The sequence below is a fragment of the Vitis vinifera genome, chromosome 2 (genome assembly GCF_030704535.1).
Source record: "Vitis vinifera cultivar Pinot Noir 40024 chromosome 2, ASM3070453v1".
In the NCBI taxonomy this organism is placed as follows: Eukaryota; Viridiplantae; Streptophyta; class Magnoliopsida; order Vitales; family Vitaceae; genus Vitis; species Vitis vinifera.
This window is the reverse complement of record NC_081806.1, coordinates 16,953,317-16,969,197: the sequence shown is the minus strand read 5'-3', so window position 1 is coordinate 16,969,197 and position 15,881 is coordinate 16,953,317. Positions and strand designations below refer to the sequence as shown.

The 15,881-nt window shown below is 36.6% G+C and overlaps 1 protein-coding gene across 3 annotated transcripts in view; it reads right to left on the bottom strand.

Moving 5' to 3' along the window:
• Positions 1-15,881, bottom strand: part of LOC100255190 (DNA (cytosine-5)-methyltransferase CMT2) — a 78,677-nt gene that overhangs the window by 23,943 nt on the left and 38,853 nt on the right. For all 3 annotated transcript variants that reach the window (XM_010666729.3, XM_010666739.3, XM_010666733.3), the window contains 3 exons: positions 8,708-8,812; positions 8,498-8,617; positions 8,189-8,282 (listed from right to left, as the gene is read on the bottom strand). In XM_010666729.3, coding sequence (XP_010665031.1) covers positions 8,189-8,282; positions 8,498-8,617; positions 8,708-8,812 — 319 coding nt within the window. The remainder of the gene's footprint in view (positions 1-8,188; positions 8,283-8,497; positions 8,618-8,707; positions 8,813-15,881) is intronic.

Here is a 15,881-nt window from a genome sequence, read left to right as displayed (position 1 = left end):
TAGTCTAATTTAGGGTTGTATCTCTATAGTTGTTTGATGTTCCTAAAAGATATCATGAGTTCAATCATGGGAGTATGTGGGTCCACCTCTGGAGTTACTTTTTGTTGATCATCTCAATCATTTTTCTACAACCCATTCATTAGAAAATCTTTCGACTCAACTATTAATGGATTTTTAACTTCAGAACATACGCTTTCATATTTTATGCTCAACCTGTCCTTGCACATTACTTGTTCACTAAAAATAACATCCCTACTCCTAATAATCTTGCAATTTTGGTCATCCCATAAGTGATAAACAAACTTGGTATCACCATAACCAATAAAAAAACACTTCACGAATTTTGGGTTAAGTTTACTTCTAACAACAAAGTCAATATGAATATAAGAAACATAACCAAACACTTTCAAGAAAGAAAGGTTTACCTTTCTACCATTACAAACCTCCTCTGAGATTCTGCACTTCAATGGTGCTAAGGGTCCCCTATTTATCAAATACACTACAGTGCAAACTACTTCAACCCAAAAGTTCTTTGGAAGCTCTGCATGCAATCTCATGCTCCTAGCACATTCATTGAGGGTCTTATTCATCATTTTTGCCAAACCATTTTGCTGAGTTTTCCTGGAATGGATTGCCTCATCTTGATCCTATTATTAGCATAATATTGGTTGAATTCTTGATCAATGTATTCTCCCTCATTATCAAACTATAACCACTTCACCTTTAAATTTGACTCTTTCTCAATTTCCACCTTTTGAAGGCATAAAAAATGTTAAATTTATTCTTTAAGAAATAACCTCATACATTTCTACTCAAATCATCAATGAATGTCACATAGTAACTGGAGCCTCCAAGGGATGTAATAGGAGAAGGTCCCCACACATCAGTATGATGCAACCTTCACATAAGCAATGCTCAACATATTTCAACCTTGGTAGTTTTCCCTTTGACAAAAGCACTTTAGTCAGTTGTTGGTACAGCTGAGTCCAGTTGTTGGTACAGCTGAGTCCAGTTGTTGATACAATTGAGTCCAACTATCGGTACAGTTGTGATGTACAGTTGTGTACAACCGTTTGTATGGTTATCGAATTGTTGTGATTTATTCTGTATAGTTGTCGATTATTTTGTATAGTTGGTTATCCTAAAATAGTCTTCTATATCTTGTATAAATACCTTAGAAATATATGAGAATATTCATTCAACAATTTATCAAGTTGGTATCAAAGCAAAAGTCGAGAATTTCCATTGCTACCTAATCAACACTTCTTCCTTCTTTTCACCTTCTTCATTACCATATGGTGTCTACAAACACAGAAGTGGGTATTTATTATAGCAACAATTCATCCATGGTGACCATTCATGAGACTACCTCTCCAACAATTTCTATTAAGTTGGACGGTACTAATTATAGTGTTTGGTCTCAAATTTTGGATATGCATATTGTTGGCAAAAAGAAAAAGGGTTATATCACAGGAACAAAGGTTGCACCCGTAGAGAATGATCCAAACTATGATGAATGGAAGGTCGAAGATGTTTTAGTCAAGTCTTGGCTCATCAATTCCATGATTGATAAACTAATGTCACACTTTCTATAATGTGGAACGGCTAAAGAGGTTTGGGATGCAGTCAAGAGAAGCTATCTTGATGTCTTTCACTCTTCTCAAGTACATGAATTGATGAAGAAATCCTTTCAATCACACCAAGGTGGTTGTCCTCTTACAAAATACTACAATGAGTTAAACTCAATATATATGGAGCTTGATTATCAAAGGTCCAATGATATGACGTGTGTAGTTGATATTAAGAAACAAAGGAAGCGTACTGTTGAGGATCGGGTTTATGTATTTCTTACAAGTCTTGATCACAATTTGGATCAAGTTAGTGGTCGTGTTTTGGCCACCTCTCCTTTGCCAAGTCTAGAGGAAACGTATTCATTAGTCCATCGTGAAGCACAGAGGCAGGTCACCATGGGAATAGATGATCACTCTAAGGTTTCTGAATGGCTATCCATGAGAATAGCACACAACCAACATCTTTTACTCCTAATGACTCCTCTTCTCGCTTCTGCACTCATTGAAATAGCACCAAACATACAGTAGATGTTTGCTGGAAGAAGCATGGTTCTCCATAGTAGTACAATCTTAAGCAAGCTAAAAGGAAGAACAAGAAATCAGCACAGGTTGCCAACGTTATTCCTCTTGCTTCTGCTTCTCAAGTTTCTCGATTATCTTCTTAAGAAGGTAATTCTGGTTTGGCCCTTATTTCTACTGCCTCTAACACTTGGGTTATTGATTCAAGGGCCAAATCATATGACTAGTCATTCCTCTTTATTGACTCTCTACTGCTCTCATCTGTTAAGTCTGTTTAGGTTGCTAATGGAACGCCTATGTCAATTTTAGGAGTCGGGAATGTCTCACTTTCCCCCACACTCTCCATGTCCTTTGTCTTACTTGCCCCTAATCTCTCTAATAGTCCTCTTTCTATTAGCAAGATTACCAAACATCTTAATTGTTCTATAACCTTCAATTCTACTCACTGTGTTTCAGGACAATCTCACGAAAATGACGATTGGCATTGGTAAGGAGATGGGAGATCTTTACTACTTAAAGGGGGTAAGACAATTACAATTTGAATCTAACCGTGTTTTTCAAGTAGTAAGAGAGGCGTTTGATAGAGAAAAGATTATTTTTGACATTATTGATTAGGTCAACCATCTTTTGCTAATTTGGAACGTTTATTTCCTCAGTTGTTTTGAAATATTTCAGTTTCTAGTTTTAGGTGTGAACAATGCATTTATGCTAAGAATCATCGTGTGCCTTTCAAAATAAGCCTCAATAAAAGTTTGATTCCTTTTACCCATGTTTTTATAGTGTTTAGGGTCCTTTTTCCTCTCTTGTTTCGAGTCATAAATACTTTGTCTTTTATTGATGACTGTATTAGGGTGAGTTGGGTATATCTGCTTAAGTCTAAGAATGATGTTCTACATGTCATTCTTCAATTTTCCAAAATTTGTCACACAATTTAATACTCAGGTTAAGTTCTTTCACTCTGACAATGGTCATGAGTTTGTGAATTAGTCCTTTGTTGATTTTTTCAAAGAAAATGGAATCCTCCACCAAACAACGTGTACATACAGGCCACAATAGAACGGCATAGCAAAGCATAAAAACAGCCACATTCTTGAGGTAGCCCAAGCTTTATGCTTTACTATGCATGTTCCAAAACATTTCTAAGCTAAGGCTATCATGACTGTTATCATTCTCATCAACTGAATGTCTGCTCGTGTCATTGATTATTAAACTCCTTTGTGAATGTTATCACGGTTTCACCCTATTCCTTCTACTTTGAATCTTTATCCTAAAGTTTTTGGTTATGTTATGCTCATATACACTCTCATCAAAGGGACAAGCTTGATCCTCGTGCTCTTAAATGTATTTTCTTACTTATTCTAATTCCTAAAAGGGCTATAAATGCTTTCATCCCCTTACAAGCAAATACTGTCTCCATGGATGTTCAATTTTGCAAAAGGGAGTCTTATTTTTCAGGGAATGTGTCTTTGGTTCCTCTTCAGGAGAAGATTAGTAGTAAGGAAGAGGAAAAGTTATGGTAAGAAGAAAAAAAGGTATGGATTTCAGGTTAGGGGGAGGATTCAACTAACTTAGGTAAGGAGGAGGCACCTGAGTCTGAATCTGAGGAAAGAAGTGATGAAAGACCAGCTAGATTATTCCAACAAGTTTATACGGAAGGACAAAGTTTCTATTGTCATACGCCCTCCAGACACCAATACTCCACTTAATGATACTACCATGCCATCGGAAGACTCTTTTGAAACCAATCCTAAGGTACAAGTTTCTTCACCTTTAACATTAGACATTGCTACCTTAAATCCACAAGTTGGTAATCAAGGTAGGAGATGTCCTCTTCGTGATCGTAAAGAACCTAATAGGTTCGGTTTCTCAAAATCATTTTCTAATATTGTCTATCTCATTTATGATTTTTCTCTTATCATCGTCTATCTAAGACTCACCTTGCTTTTGCTCTTCAGTTGTCCTCTATGTCAACTCCTAGTCATTTTCAAGAAGCACTTGAAGATCCTAAGTGGAAGTCTGCGATGGTAGCAGAAATGAAGACTCTCCAGAAGAACTCTAATTGGAAGATGGTTAAGCTCCCTCAAGGAAAGAAGACAGTGGGATGTAAGTGGGTGTTTTTAGTAAAGTACAAAGCAAATGGGACAATTGACAGGTACAAAGCTAGACTGGTTGCCAAGGGATACACCTAGACTTATGGAATTGACTACCAAGAGACCTTTGCACCTATGGCCAAGATGAACACCGTTAGAGTCATACTCTCTCTTACGGTCAATCTTGACTGGCCATTAAGATAGTTTGATGTAAAAAATGTCTTTCTCCATGGTGATATGTTAGAGGAGGTGTACATGGACCCCCCCACCAAAAGGAGGCAAGGTATGCAAACTAAAAACGTTTTGTATGGATTAAAGTAGTTGCCAAGGGCATGGTTTGGCAAGTTAAGCTACTCGATGAAGGAGTATGGTTTCAAACAAGCGATGGCAAATTACAGTCTATTCTATAAGAGAGATGGTGATGATATTACTTTGCTTATTGTTTATATTGATGACATGATTATTATAGGTAGTAACTCTACAAAAATAGAGAAGCTTCAAACTTATCTGGAGAAGGAATTTGAAATGAAGGACTTAGGTGCTCAAAAATACTTCTTGGGTATTGAGGTGTCTTGGTCCAAGCAAGGACTCTTCCTCTCACAAAGGAAGTATACATTAGATCTCTTGGTTGAAACCGGTAAATCTGCTTGCGAACCTGTAAATATTCCCATTAAGATAAATCATAACTTGTCCATCTACCATGATCAGATTCCAACGAATAAAGAAAATTATCAGAGACTAGTACGGAAATTAATCTATCTGACCCACACTAGACTTGACTTGTCAAATGCAGTTAGTGTTGCAAGTCAATTCATGCATAATCCAAGTGACCGACACATGAATGTAGTAAATCGTATCCTAGCCTCTCTAAAGTCCTCTCCAAGCAAAGGTATTATGTTCTCCAAACATGTGCATTTAGATATTGAGGGTTACATAGACTCTAACTTTGTTGGATCTAGATTGGATAGAAAGTCTACTTTAGGGCACGTTTACATTTGTAGGAAAAAATTTGGTGACTTGGAGGAGTAAGAAACAAAATGTGGTTTCATTGTTTAGTGCAAAAGTTGAATATCGTGCACTCCATCATGCGATTACAAAACTTACTTGGCTAAGAATTCTCTTAAGCAAGCTTGGGTTTGGTCTCAAGAAACCTATGGTGCTTTTTTGTGATAACACGATAGCTATTGAGATTGCAAATAACTCGGTACAACACGATCAAACTAAGCATATTGAACTTGATAGGAATTACATCAAGTATAAACTAGTGTTTGGCATAATAAAGGTTCCCTACATCAAGAGTGCAAATCAGATGGCGGATATGAGGACTCATGTTGTTACTAATGGTCCATATTATACATCATTATCCAAGTTCGGCATATGCAATATCTATGCACCTACTTCAAGGGGAAAGTCAACTATCGGTACAACTGAGTCTAGTTGTCAGTACAGTTGTGTCCAACTATCGGTACATCTGTGTCCAACTGTCGGTACAGCTATGTACAAGCATTTGTATAGTTATCAAATAGTAGTGATTTATTATGTATAATTATCGATTATTTTGTATAGCTGGCTATCATAAAATAGCCTTATATATCCTATATAAATACCCTAGAGATATAAGAGAATATTCATTCAGCAATTTATCAAATACTTTCATTCCCTTCTTGTTCATGTGACTAAGCCTACAATGCCACAAATTTGAATTAACATTGCCATCAACAACAACTATATTCTTGCAACTAAAAGTCATATACCATGTTCCAATTTTATTTCCTCGAGCGATAACCATGGCTCTCTTAGTGACTTTCCATGCACCACTAGTAAATGTCACATTATAACCCTCATCATCAAGTTGTTTAATTGAGATGAAGTTACGCATTAACTTTGGTAAATGTCTTACCCTCTAGACTTTCCTCACAAACCTATTTGACATCTTTAATCGAACATCACCAACACCAATAATGTTTAAAGGTTCTCCATCATCCAGATACACTTTTCCATATTTCTAGCAATTATCCGTAATTTTGTGGTGTGTAGTAGTATGAAAAGAGACTCTTGAGTCTAACACCCAAAAACCAAAACTATCAACAAATAAGAGTAATGCATCTTGTACCTCCTCATTCACAACATTGGCCGTGTCGTTTTTATTCCCATCCTTCTTCAATTTTCTCCAATTCTTCTTTATGTGACCAAGCTTGCCACAATTCCAGTATTCCACATTTTGTCAAGATCTGAATTTGCCTTTTGCATTTTTTAATTCAATCTACCATGAACCAAAGTATAATTCCTTACATAACTCCTACCCTTGGTCCCAATATTAAGGGTAGAGTTTGATGTTGCTTTATTCGAATCTTTCCTACAAGCTTCTTCAGTAAGAATTTGATCCTCAACATCATTGAACTTTAATGTTGAGTTCCTTATAGAATTACTAAGGCTCCCAACTATTTGCTAGTGAGGCTAGAAGAATTAAGACACAAGCTTCATCATTGAAATTGATTTCAACCGAGGACAATAGGTTGACAATCTTGTTAAATTCATTCAAATGCTCTACCATTGCAGCACCTTCTCCCATCTTTAAATTAAATAATTTTTTCATGAGATATACCTTGTTATATGCAGAAGACTTCTCATACATGTTAGACAGGACCTCCATTAGTCCCTTCATAATTTTATCCTTCGCCAAGTTATGTGCCATGTTCTTTACCAATGTTAATATGATGACTCCCAACACTTGTCCATCAAGGAGATCCCAATCGACTTCTTGCATTGATTCTGATTTTTGTTCGAAAAGAGACAGATGCAGCTTTTCACCATAGAGATCATCTTTAATTTGCATTCTCCAAAATGCAAAATCCATACCATTGAAATGCCAATTCCAGGCTTAGATCCATCTTCTCAATCCTTTGTTCTCACTCAAATCAGGCTCTACTACCACTTGTTAGGGGAAAATTCCAATTTACAAGAGCAATAACAATAAGAAATATAAAATAGATAGAGCATGCACAAGATTTATAGTGGCTCACTCTCAATGTGAAAGCTACGTCCACTTTGCCGCTACAATATTTCCACTATGATTAAAAAGAAAAATACAAGGTGATCTTCGCCTAATACTACTCCTTTGTTTTCACACACTCTCACACTAAAAAGGGCCCCCCTAACAATCCCTTATATAATGAGAAAATTAGAGCAAAACTAATACATGTGTAGACTACCTAAAATAACCCTTAAAAAATTAGGTTCCACAACTTAACAAACTATAAGATCAAAAACTAAGAATCACTAAAAACTCCAGGAGAAGTTTTATACTTCTTGATGAAATAAACCTTATCCGTAGAACGTACCCTACTATTGCCTTTGGGATGGCAATCTCACCGTATTTGACTAGCTTGATGTTCATAGTTGCCAAAACTGATTATAAGCTTGCTATTTTACGAGGTGTGTGAGACCCTCTAAGTGAAATCCTTCCAACAAGGAGGAAATTGGTTCCAGAAATTGACCTGTATTTATAGAATGTCTCACTAGGGCTGCTATATCCTAAGCTATCAAAAGAGATGCCCCTCTTGGCTAGGGATAACTCAAGGGGACTCCAAATCTTTGAAATTAGATCTTACCAACATTAAAGATAGACACTAGGACAAAATCACTCATTGAGGTTACGACTGAGGTAATTGGATTAGACCCAAATGGTTGTATCAAGGTAGACAAAGGTTGTTCAAGAAAAAAAATGGATGCAAGGGGAAGAGGGTGTAAATCAAAAGCTCCATTTAGTATCTAGTCCTTAGTAATGGTTTTAGAGTAAGAAATATTTGGGTGTGTGGCATATATGTGCATATTCATGATTAGGGGTGAAGTAAATTGGAACCAAGAGCTCTTAAATGTTTATTCATAGGCTATACCATGAATTAGAAGAGTTACAATGATTTCACCCCGCCTAAAATAGGAAATTTTTGAAAATGCCAAAGAGATAATCTTGCAAGTTAACACAACCATTGCAATGAACACTCTTACCACTTAGCAAGGTGTGAAATGTTGAATATTCCACATTGTACTTCATATCGTAATAATAATCAAATGGTGGAATAGAGTCCAATTTCAAACTTACCTGTAATGAGTCACAAATTTGCTAAGGTATCAACATAATGAAAAGCAACACCAACATAAAAACAATAATAAATTTTCAATAAAAAAAAATGGAAAAAGAAAAAAGAGGCTCAACAAAGAAAGAAAATGCCACACAAGCTTTCCAAAGAGTGAAAAATAGCAATAGAACTAGAAAAGAATAAATCTGAAGAGCTCGAAATCAAGTTTGAAGCATACCCTAGGAGTTAGTTCTAGAACATTGACTTTAGAAATAATACAATCTAGTGAATTATCATTCATTATAGTGGAACAGAATATGCGCTTCTTGTCATGGGAAGCAGCTTCTTCTTTCATAACCTGAAATATAGAGAAAAAAGCAACAAAGATAAAGAGACAAATAATAAGTAGTACAAGACGACCTAGAAAGGGAGCAATCCATATACTCACTGTATCTTCAGCTCTATAAAACCATTGAACCCTAAAATAATCTTCACCTTCTGTTGTTTTAAAAAACTCTAAGATTCTGCCAACATGTTTTTGTTCCCCTTCACCCTGAAATAATTTCTTAACATGTAAATGCTTTCCATTGCTTTCATAATATAACCAGATGATCAATATGATTGACATGTACAAGTGATATAGCCAATACAAAAATGATAATCTCATATATGAATGGCAATGAACAGCCCTACAAAAATTATAAATGTAACTGCTTTAATAGCTAAAATTTTCAGGTGGAAATTAACAATATTTGACCAGCATAATAACGCTTAAAACATAATAAATTACAAAAATTATGCTTTTTCGGTTTTGTTTTTGTTGTGGATGGGTTGGGATTGAGTGATGATGGGCTGTGATTTGGTTGAGAACTTAAGCCAATTTGTAATAGAGAAGGATGGTAACAGAAAAAGGTTCCCAACATCTGGACAACTACTTGACCAGATATCTACATTAGCATTTGAATGTATGAACAAAAAAATTTTCCTCTTGCATTAGAAAAATTTTATTTCAAGGAAGAAAAAAAAAGGAAAAAAAGGAAAAAGATAGAGAGAGGGGAGGGGGAACGAAGGGTGAGGCACCTCCTTAATCCCTAGAAAATAAGAGTGAACCTTGTGTAAAACAACAAATCAAATCAAGAACAGAAAAAGGAAAGAAAATCTCAACTACTAACAACTCTCCTGCGAAGCCCCATGATACAGTAAGAATGGTAACCATTGAAAAAGGTAAGCCTCAGCTTTAGACTCAACAATGAAAACATAAGAGAGATGCGCTTTACATTTTTGGGTTTTCCTTCCTCTTTATAAACTCAAAACATTTTTCATCTGGGATACAGAAGCCTGAGCATCAACTCAAGAAAAGGCTTTGAAAAGAAACAGGAAACACCAGCAGTCCCAAAATTAGGAGCAAGCCTGAAACCACATTATTGAGGACAAAAATAACAGCAGATGAACAAGTAGCACACTGAATCTTTTAAACACAAGCACATCGTTAAAGCATAAGAAAAATCATCCATCTCAATCAAGCTATGTGATAGGAATTCTATCTAGCCTAAACTAGATAACAGACGATGCAACCATTTTTTAGTTAGGGAACATGATGTAGAGGCTATTGAAGAGCAGGTCCAAGTGCCACATCAGCAAGTCCATTGACAAGTCATCTTTGACTATCTATTCTAGATTATGCTTATTGCTCTGGAGTTCTACTAGCTTTTAGAAGTCTAATTGAATTATTTTTAGTACAGTTATATTTCGATTATGTGATTAAGGTTCTATAGTAGGAGAATGTAAGTGGAACTCAAGTTATATTAAGAGGGAATTTTCATTACTAGCTATTATTTATAAATAATTAGCAGAGACTTCTTGAGTGGTTATTCGCTTCTATTTGTGTTGAAGTCTCTTCAAATAACTTTGCATCCCAGGGATTCATTGGTATTGCTCCTTTTAGTTTGATCCCATTTTAGTTTGCTTCAGTTGTTATCAGACCATTGTGTTGTTCAATTATAGACATTGATCCACTACTGAGTTATCAATTTTCCTAAAAGCTTATTAGGACTCATGCAGCCCCATGTCCATTAATGCAAGACATAGACCACAGTAGCAACACACAAACAAATCATAAATTTGTGATAGAAGATAATAAGAGACAAAAATAGACAAGGGAAGAAGTTACCAATTTTCCATAAAGCTTAAGCTATTAGGACTGGGTTCCACAATGTATATCATATTTCCATGGTCCATCATGTTAAAAACTTGCAATGTTTAGGAGGAATCAACCACATCATATCTAGCAGGCCACAGATGAGAACATGGCTGCTAACAAGACGCAGATTGTAACCATGTTGACTAACTTTAGACAACAGATGGAAGTTCTCACTCATTGCTTTGACTTCATTCTCCATTAGCTTGGAATAGCACAAAAATATTTTCATCCTCAAAACTGCATATTGAGTACCTTTCCAACAACTGCTATGCTGCTAAGCACGATCCAATTTCTCCACCCAGATCCAATTTTTCTTTCAATTTTCAGAATCTCCTATAAGCACAGTCCATCTCCATTATTCCTCCTCTACTCTTAAACATCTTGTTGAACAACCAATTTTCCTAAAAGCTTAAACTTGTAGGATTTGGGCCCACAATGTATATAATGCACTCTAACACCCTCCCTCACTTGTAGCCTCATTCCCACACGCGAAAAAACACACAAGCCCATTGGCAAACAACCACAATCAGCTTCCTTTTAGGCTAACTTAATAAAATGGGGATATAAATATATATGGTAGTGGGGTTTGAACACATGACCTCCTTACAAATGAGGCTCTAATACAATGTTAACAACCAATTTTCATAAAAGATTGTAGGATTTGGGTCCTGTAGGTTTTTGATAGAAACAGAGTGTAGGTTTTGATAGAAACAGAGTGTGGAAACTCTTTGGAAGCAATAGAACGTTGAGGAATCTGAAGTTATAATTTTATTAAGCTTCAAAGCACTTATTTATACAGCTAGCTTAAAACAGAAAAATATAAAAATAGCAACAAACTTGCTACCTATAGATAATTCCTAAAGAATAGAAACAACCAACAAACTTCCTAAGGAATAGGTAAATCTTCCACATGACTAACTTATTTGACTACTTCCACTTCAATCTACTCAGCTCCATGTCAACCACTCCTATGACATGTCATTCAACACTCCTCCTTGTCTTTGGAGCTGCAAACTCCAAGCCTTTGCCTTAAGAACTCATATCTAGCTTTGGGAAGTGGTTTGGTTAAGATATCAGCATTCTAACTTTCTGTTTTGCAGTAGACCAACTGAATGTCTCCCTCCTTCTGTACCTCTCTTAGGAAATAGAGTTTCAGCTTGAAATGTTTTGTTTTTCCATGGAACACCGGATTATTTGCAATTGAAATTGCAGCTTGGTTGTCTACGAGTATTTGTGTGCTTTCCTTTTGCTCCATAAACAAGTCAGCCATTAATTTCCTAATCCAGAGAGCCTGATTCACAGCAGTGGCAGCAGCTACATATTCTGCTTCTGCTGTAGATTGAGCTATGACTTCTTGCTTTTTGGAACACCATGAAAAAATAGCAGAACCAAAGCTGAAACAATAACCTGAAGTACTTCTCATGTCATCAACACAACCTGCCCAATCACTATCTGAATAACCATGGAGAGTAAAGTTTTTAACTTGACAAAACCTCAAACCATAGTCAATTGTACCCTTGACATATCTAACAATTCTTTTTGCTGCTTGAAAGTGAATTTCACTAGCACAATGCATGTACCTTGAGAGCAAACTTACAGCATTCATAATATCTGGTCTAGTTGCCGTTAGGTACATCAAGCACCCAATAATGGTCCTGTAAAGCCTTTCATCAGCTTTTGCAGCTCCATCTTTTTTGCAAAACTTCTCATTTTGATTCATTGGAGTTGCACTTGGATTGCACTCTTCCATCTTGAACTTTTTCAGGATTTCCTTGGCATATTTCTGTTGACATATGAAGATCTCATTTTGCTTTTGTTGTACCTCCATGCCAAGAAAGAATGTCATCCTCCCAAGATCAGTCATCTCAAAAACATCCTTCATTTCCTTTTTGAAATTATCAATTTGCTTCATACTGCTTCCTGTCACAAGTAGATCATCAACGTATAAAGATACCACAAGTGTTTCATCACAAACCTTCCTAAAGTATAGAGTAAATTCACTTAGGCTTTTTGTAAAGCCTAAGCCTAACAAATGTGAATCAATCCTACTGTACCATGCCCTTGGTGCCTGTTTTAAACCATACAAGGCCTTTTTCAGCAAATATACTTTCTCCTCCATTCCTTTAACAATAAAACCTTCAGGCTGCTCCACAAAAATTTCTTCCTCCAAGTATCCATTCAAGAAGGCTGATTTGACATCCATCTGATGTATATTCCAGCCCTTTTGAGCAGCAAGAGCCAGCAACATTCTTATAGTGTCCAATCTAGCAACTGGGGCAAAAGTCTCAGAGAAATCCACCCCAAACATCTGAGCATATCCTTTGACAACCAGTCTTGCCTTGTGTTTGTTTATAGAACCATCAGAATTGAGTTTGGTTCTATAAACCCACTTGACTCCAATTGCTCTTTTGTGTCTTGGTTTGTCCACTAGCTCCCAAGTTTGGTTTTTTTCAATCATTTTAAGCTCCTCCTTCATTGCATCCATCCATTTTTTATCAGCTGCAGCTTCTTCATACCTTGCAGGCTCTATTATAGCAATATTGCACCTCTGATAGATATCAGAGAGTGATCTGGTTCCCCTGACAGGTTCATCATCAATATTGGCATTCTCCTCCTGAAACTCAAGCTTCTTATCATTCTCCCAACTCCAACTTTCTGATTCGAAGAATTTGACATCTCTGCTAACTATGACTTTGTTGTTTTCTGGAAGATAGATTCTATAGGCCTTTGATATTGAGCTATAGCCTATAAAGATCCCAGCTTCTGCTTTCTTATCCAATTTGTCTCTCTTAACATGTGGAATATAAGAGAAACAAAGACAACCAAATGTTTTTAAATTTTGCAGCCTTGGTTTATAGCCATACCATGCTTCAAATGGAGTCTTTTGTTGCAAAGCTTTTGTTGGCAGTCTATTTAGCAGAAAGACTGATGTATGTGCAGCCTCAGCCCAGAATTTCTTTGGCAGCCCTTTCTCATGCAGCAAACACCTTGTCATTTCCATAAGTGTTCTATTTTTCCTCTCAACGACTCCATTCTGTTGAGGGGTATAAGGTGTTGTAAGCTGGTGCTCAATGCCTGCATCCTCACAAAATTTGTTAAATTTCTCCGAGGTGTATTCAATTCCATTATCAGACCTGATCACTTGCATTTTACATTTACTTTGATTTTCAGCCCAAGCTTTAAACTTCCAAAAGATGTCAGCAACCTCAGATTTAAATTTCATGAAATAAATCCAGCACATTCTTGTGTGATCATCAATGAAAGCAATATAGAACTTACTACCATTCAGTGATGGTGTTCTCTGAGGTCCTCCCACATCAGTGTGTACTAACTGCAACTTCTGAGTAGCTCTCCAGGCCTTGTTTTGTGGGAAAGGAAGTCTTGTTTGTTTCCCGTACTGACATGCTACACAGGTAGGAGGCTTCACCTCTAATTCAGGCAAGCCTTCTCCAAGATCGTTCTTCTTCATAAAGAGAAGGGCACTATGATGAAAGTGGCCCAAACGCCTATGCCAAAGCATTGTATTGCTTTCTTCTTTGTGAATTGCAGCCTGCTCTTCTTGCATCAAATCCAAGGCAAAGCCTTTGCCTTTCATTTGAACTATAAATACCTTTCTGCCTTGTGCATCAGCAATCATGCACTGATTGTCCTCAAACAGCACCTTATAGCCTTTTTCCAGCAGCTGACCAACACTCAATAGATTTTGATTAATCTCAGGTACATATAAGACATTAGAAATTAATTTCAAACCTGTGTGGCCTTCAATTGCCACTGTTCCTTTGCCTTTTACTGCAAGATATGCTCCATTTCCAATTCTAACTTTGGAAGTAACAGTTTTGTCAAGTTCCTTAAAGAGCCCTTGATCATAAGTCATATGGTTTGTACAACCACTGTCTATAAGCCAAGTTTCTGGGGAGCTGCTAGTGGCAAAGCATGATACCACAAATAGTTGCTCATCTGGAAGTTCTTCCACAGCAGCCTTGACTTCTCCTTGCTGCTGTTGAGATTTGCAAATCCTTTCCACATGCCCTAGCTGACCACACTTGTGACATCTTACATCCGGCCTCCACCAACACCTTTTTTGTGGATGATTGGATTTTTTACAGTAAGGACATGGTGGAAACTTTTGAGTGTTATTGCTGCTGTTATTGTTGCTTTGCATCTCTTTTTTGTACTGAGATATGGCTTGAAATGCACCCTCCATAGATCCTTCTTGTCTCATAAGCCTCCTTTGTTCTTGAGCCTGTAATGCATTCAACAACTCTGCCAAGGTGATACTTGACACATCTTTTGAGTTTTCTAGAGATGATATTGTAGTCTCAAACTTTTCAGGAATTGTTATAAAAATTTTCTGAACTATTCTAGAATCAGAAAAGTCAGTACCAAGAAGTCTTACTTTGTTAACAATACTAAAAAGTCTGTCTGAGTAATCCTTGATTGTTTCTGATTCTTTCATCCTTTGCATCTCAAATTCTCTAATCAAGTTCAGCACTTGCATACCTTTGACTCGTTCATTTCCTTCATATTCCTTCTTCAAGAAGTTCCATATTTCATTTGCTGTCTTCAGTGTCATGATTCTGGTGAAAATTGTGGATGAGACAGCTGCAAATAAACTAGCTTTTACCTTTGATTTCCTTTGCCTCCTCTCATTGTGTAATTTTATCTGAGCCATAGTTGGATTGTCGGACAGAGGAGGAACTTCATATTCCTCACTAACAGCTTCCCACAGATCACTAGCATCAAGGTAGGCTTCCATACGGACAACCCACACTTGATAATTTATTCCATCAAACACTGGAGGGGCTAGTGCATTCAGTGAAGCTTCTGAGGTCATTTTGGATATTGTTTGTAGGTTTTTTTAGGCTCACTCACCTCACAAGTTACTCAAGAACCTTGCTCTGATACCAGATTTGTAGGTTTTTGATAGAAACAGAGTGTAGGTTTTGATAGAAACAGAGTGTGGAAACTCTTTGGAAGCAATAGAACGTTGAGGAATCTGAAGTTATAATTTTATTAAGCTTCAAAGCACTTATTTATACAGCTAGCTTAAAACAGAAAAATATAAAAATAGCAACAAACTTGCTACCTATAGATAATTCCTAAAGAATAGAAACAACCAACAAACTTCCTAAGGAATAGGTAAATCTTCCATATGACTAACTTATTTGACTACTTCCACTTCAATCTACTCAGCTCCATGTCAACAGCTCCTATGACATGTCATTCAACAGGTCCACAATGTTTATTATACACTTAATGACCACAACTCACAAGGATAGTCTCCAAAACCTACCTAACCCTCACAAAGGCACCTTGGGATTTAGCAATCATGTCATGGGGTACGCTACCAAGTCTTCTGGTGAGGAATCTGACTATGACTAAATATAGATTCATTTCATGTAGCTCCATAAACTGCAAGTAT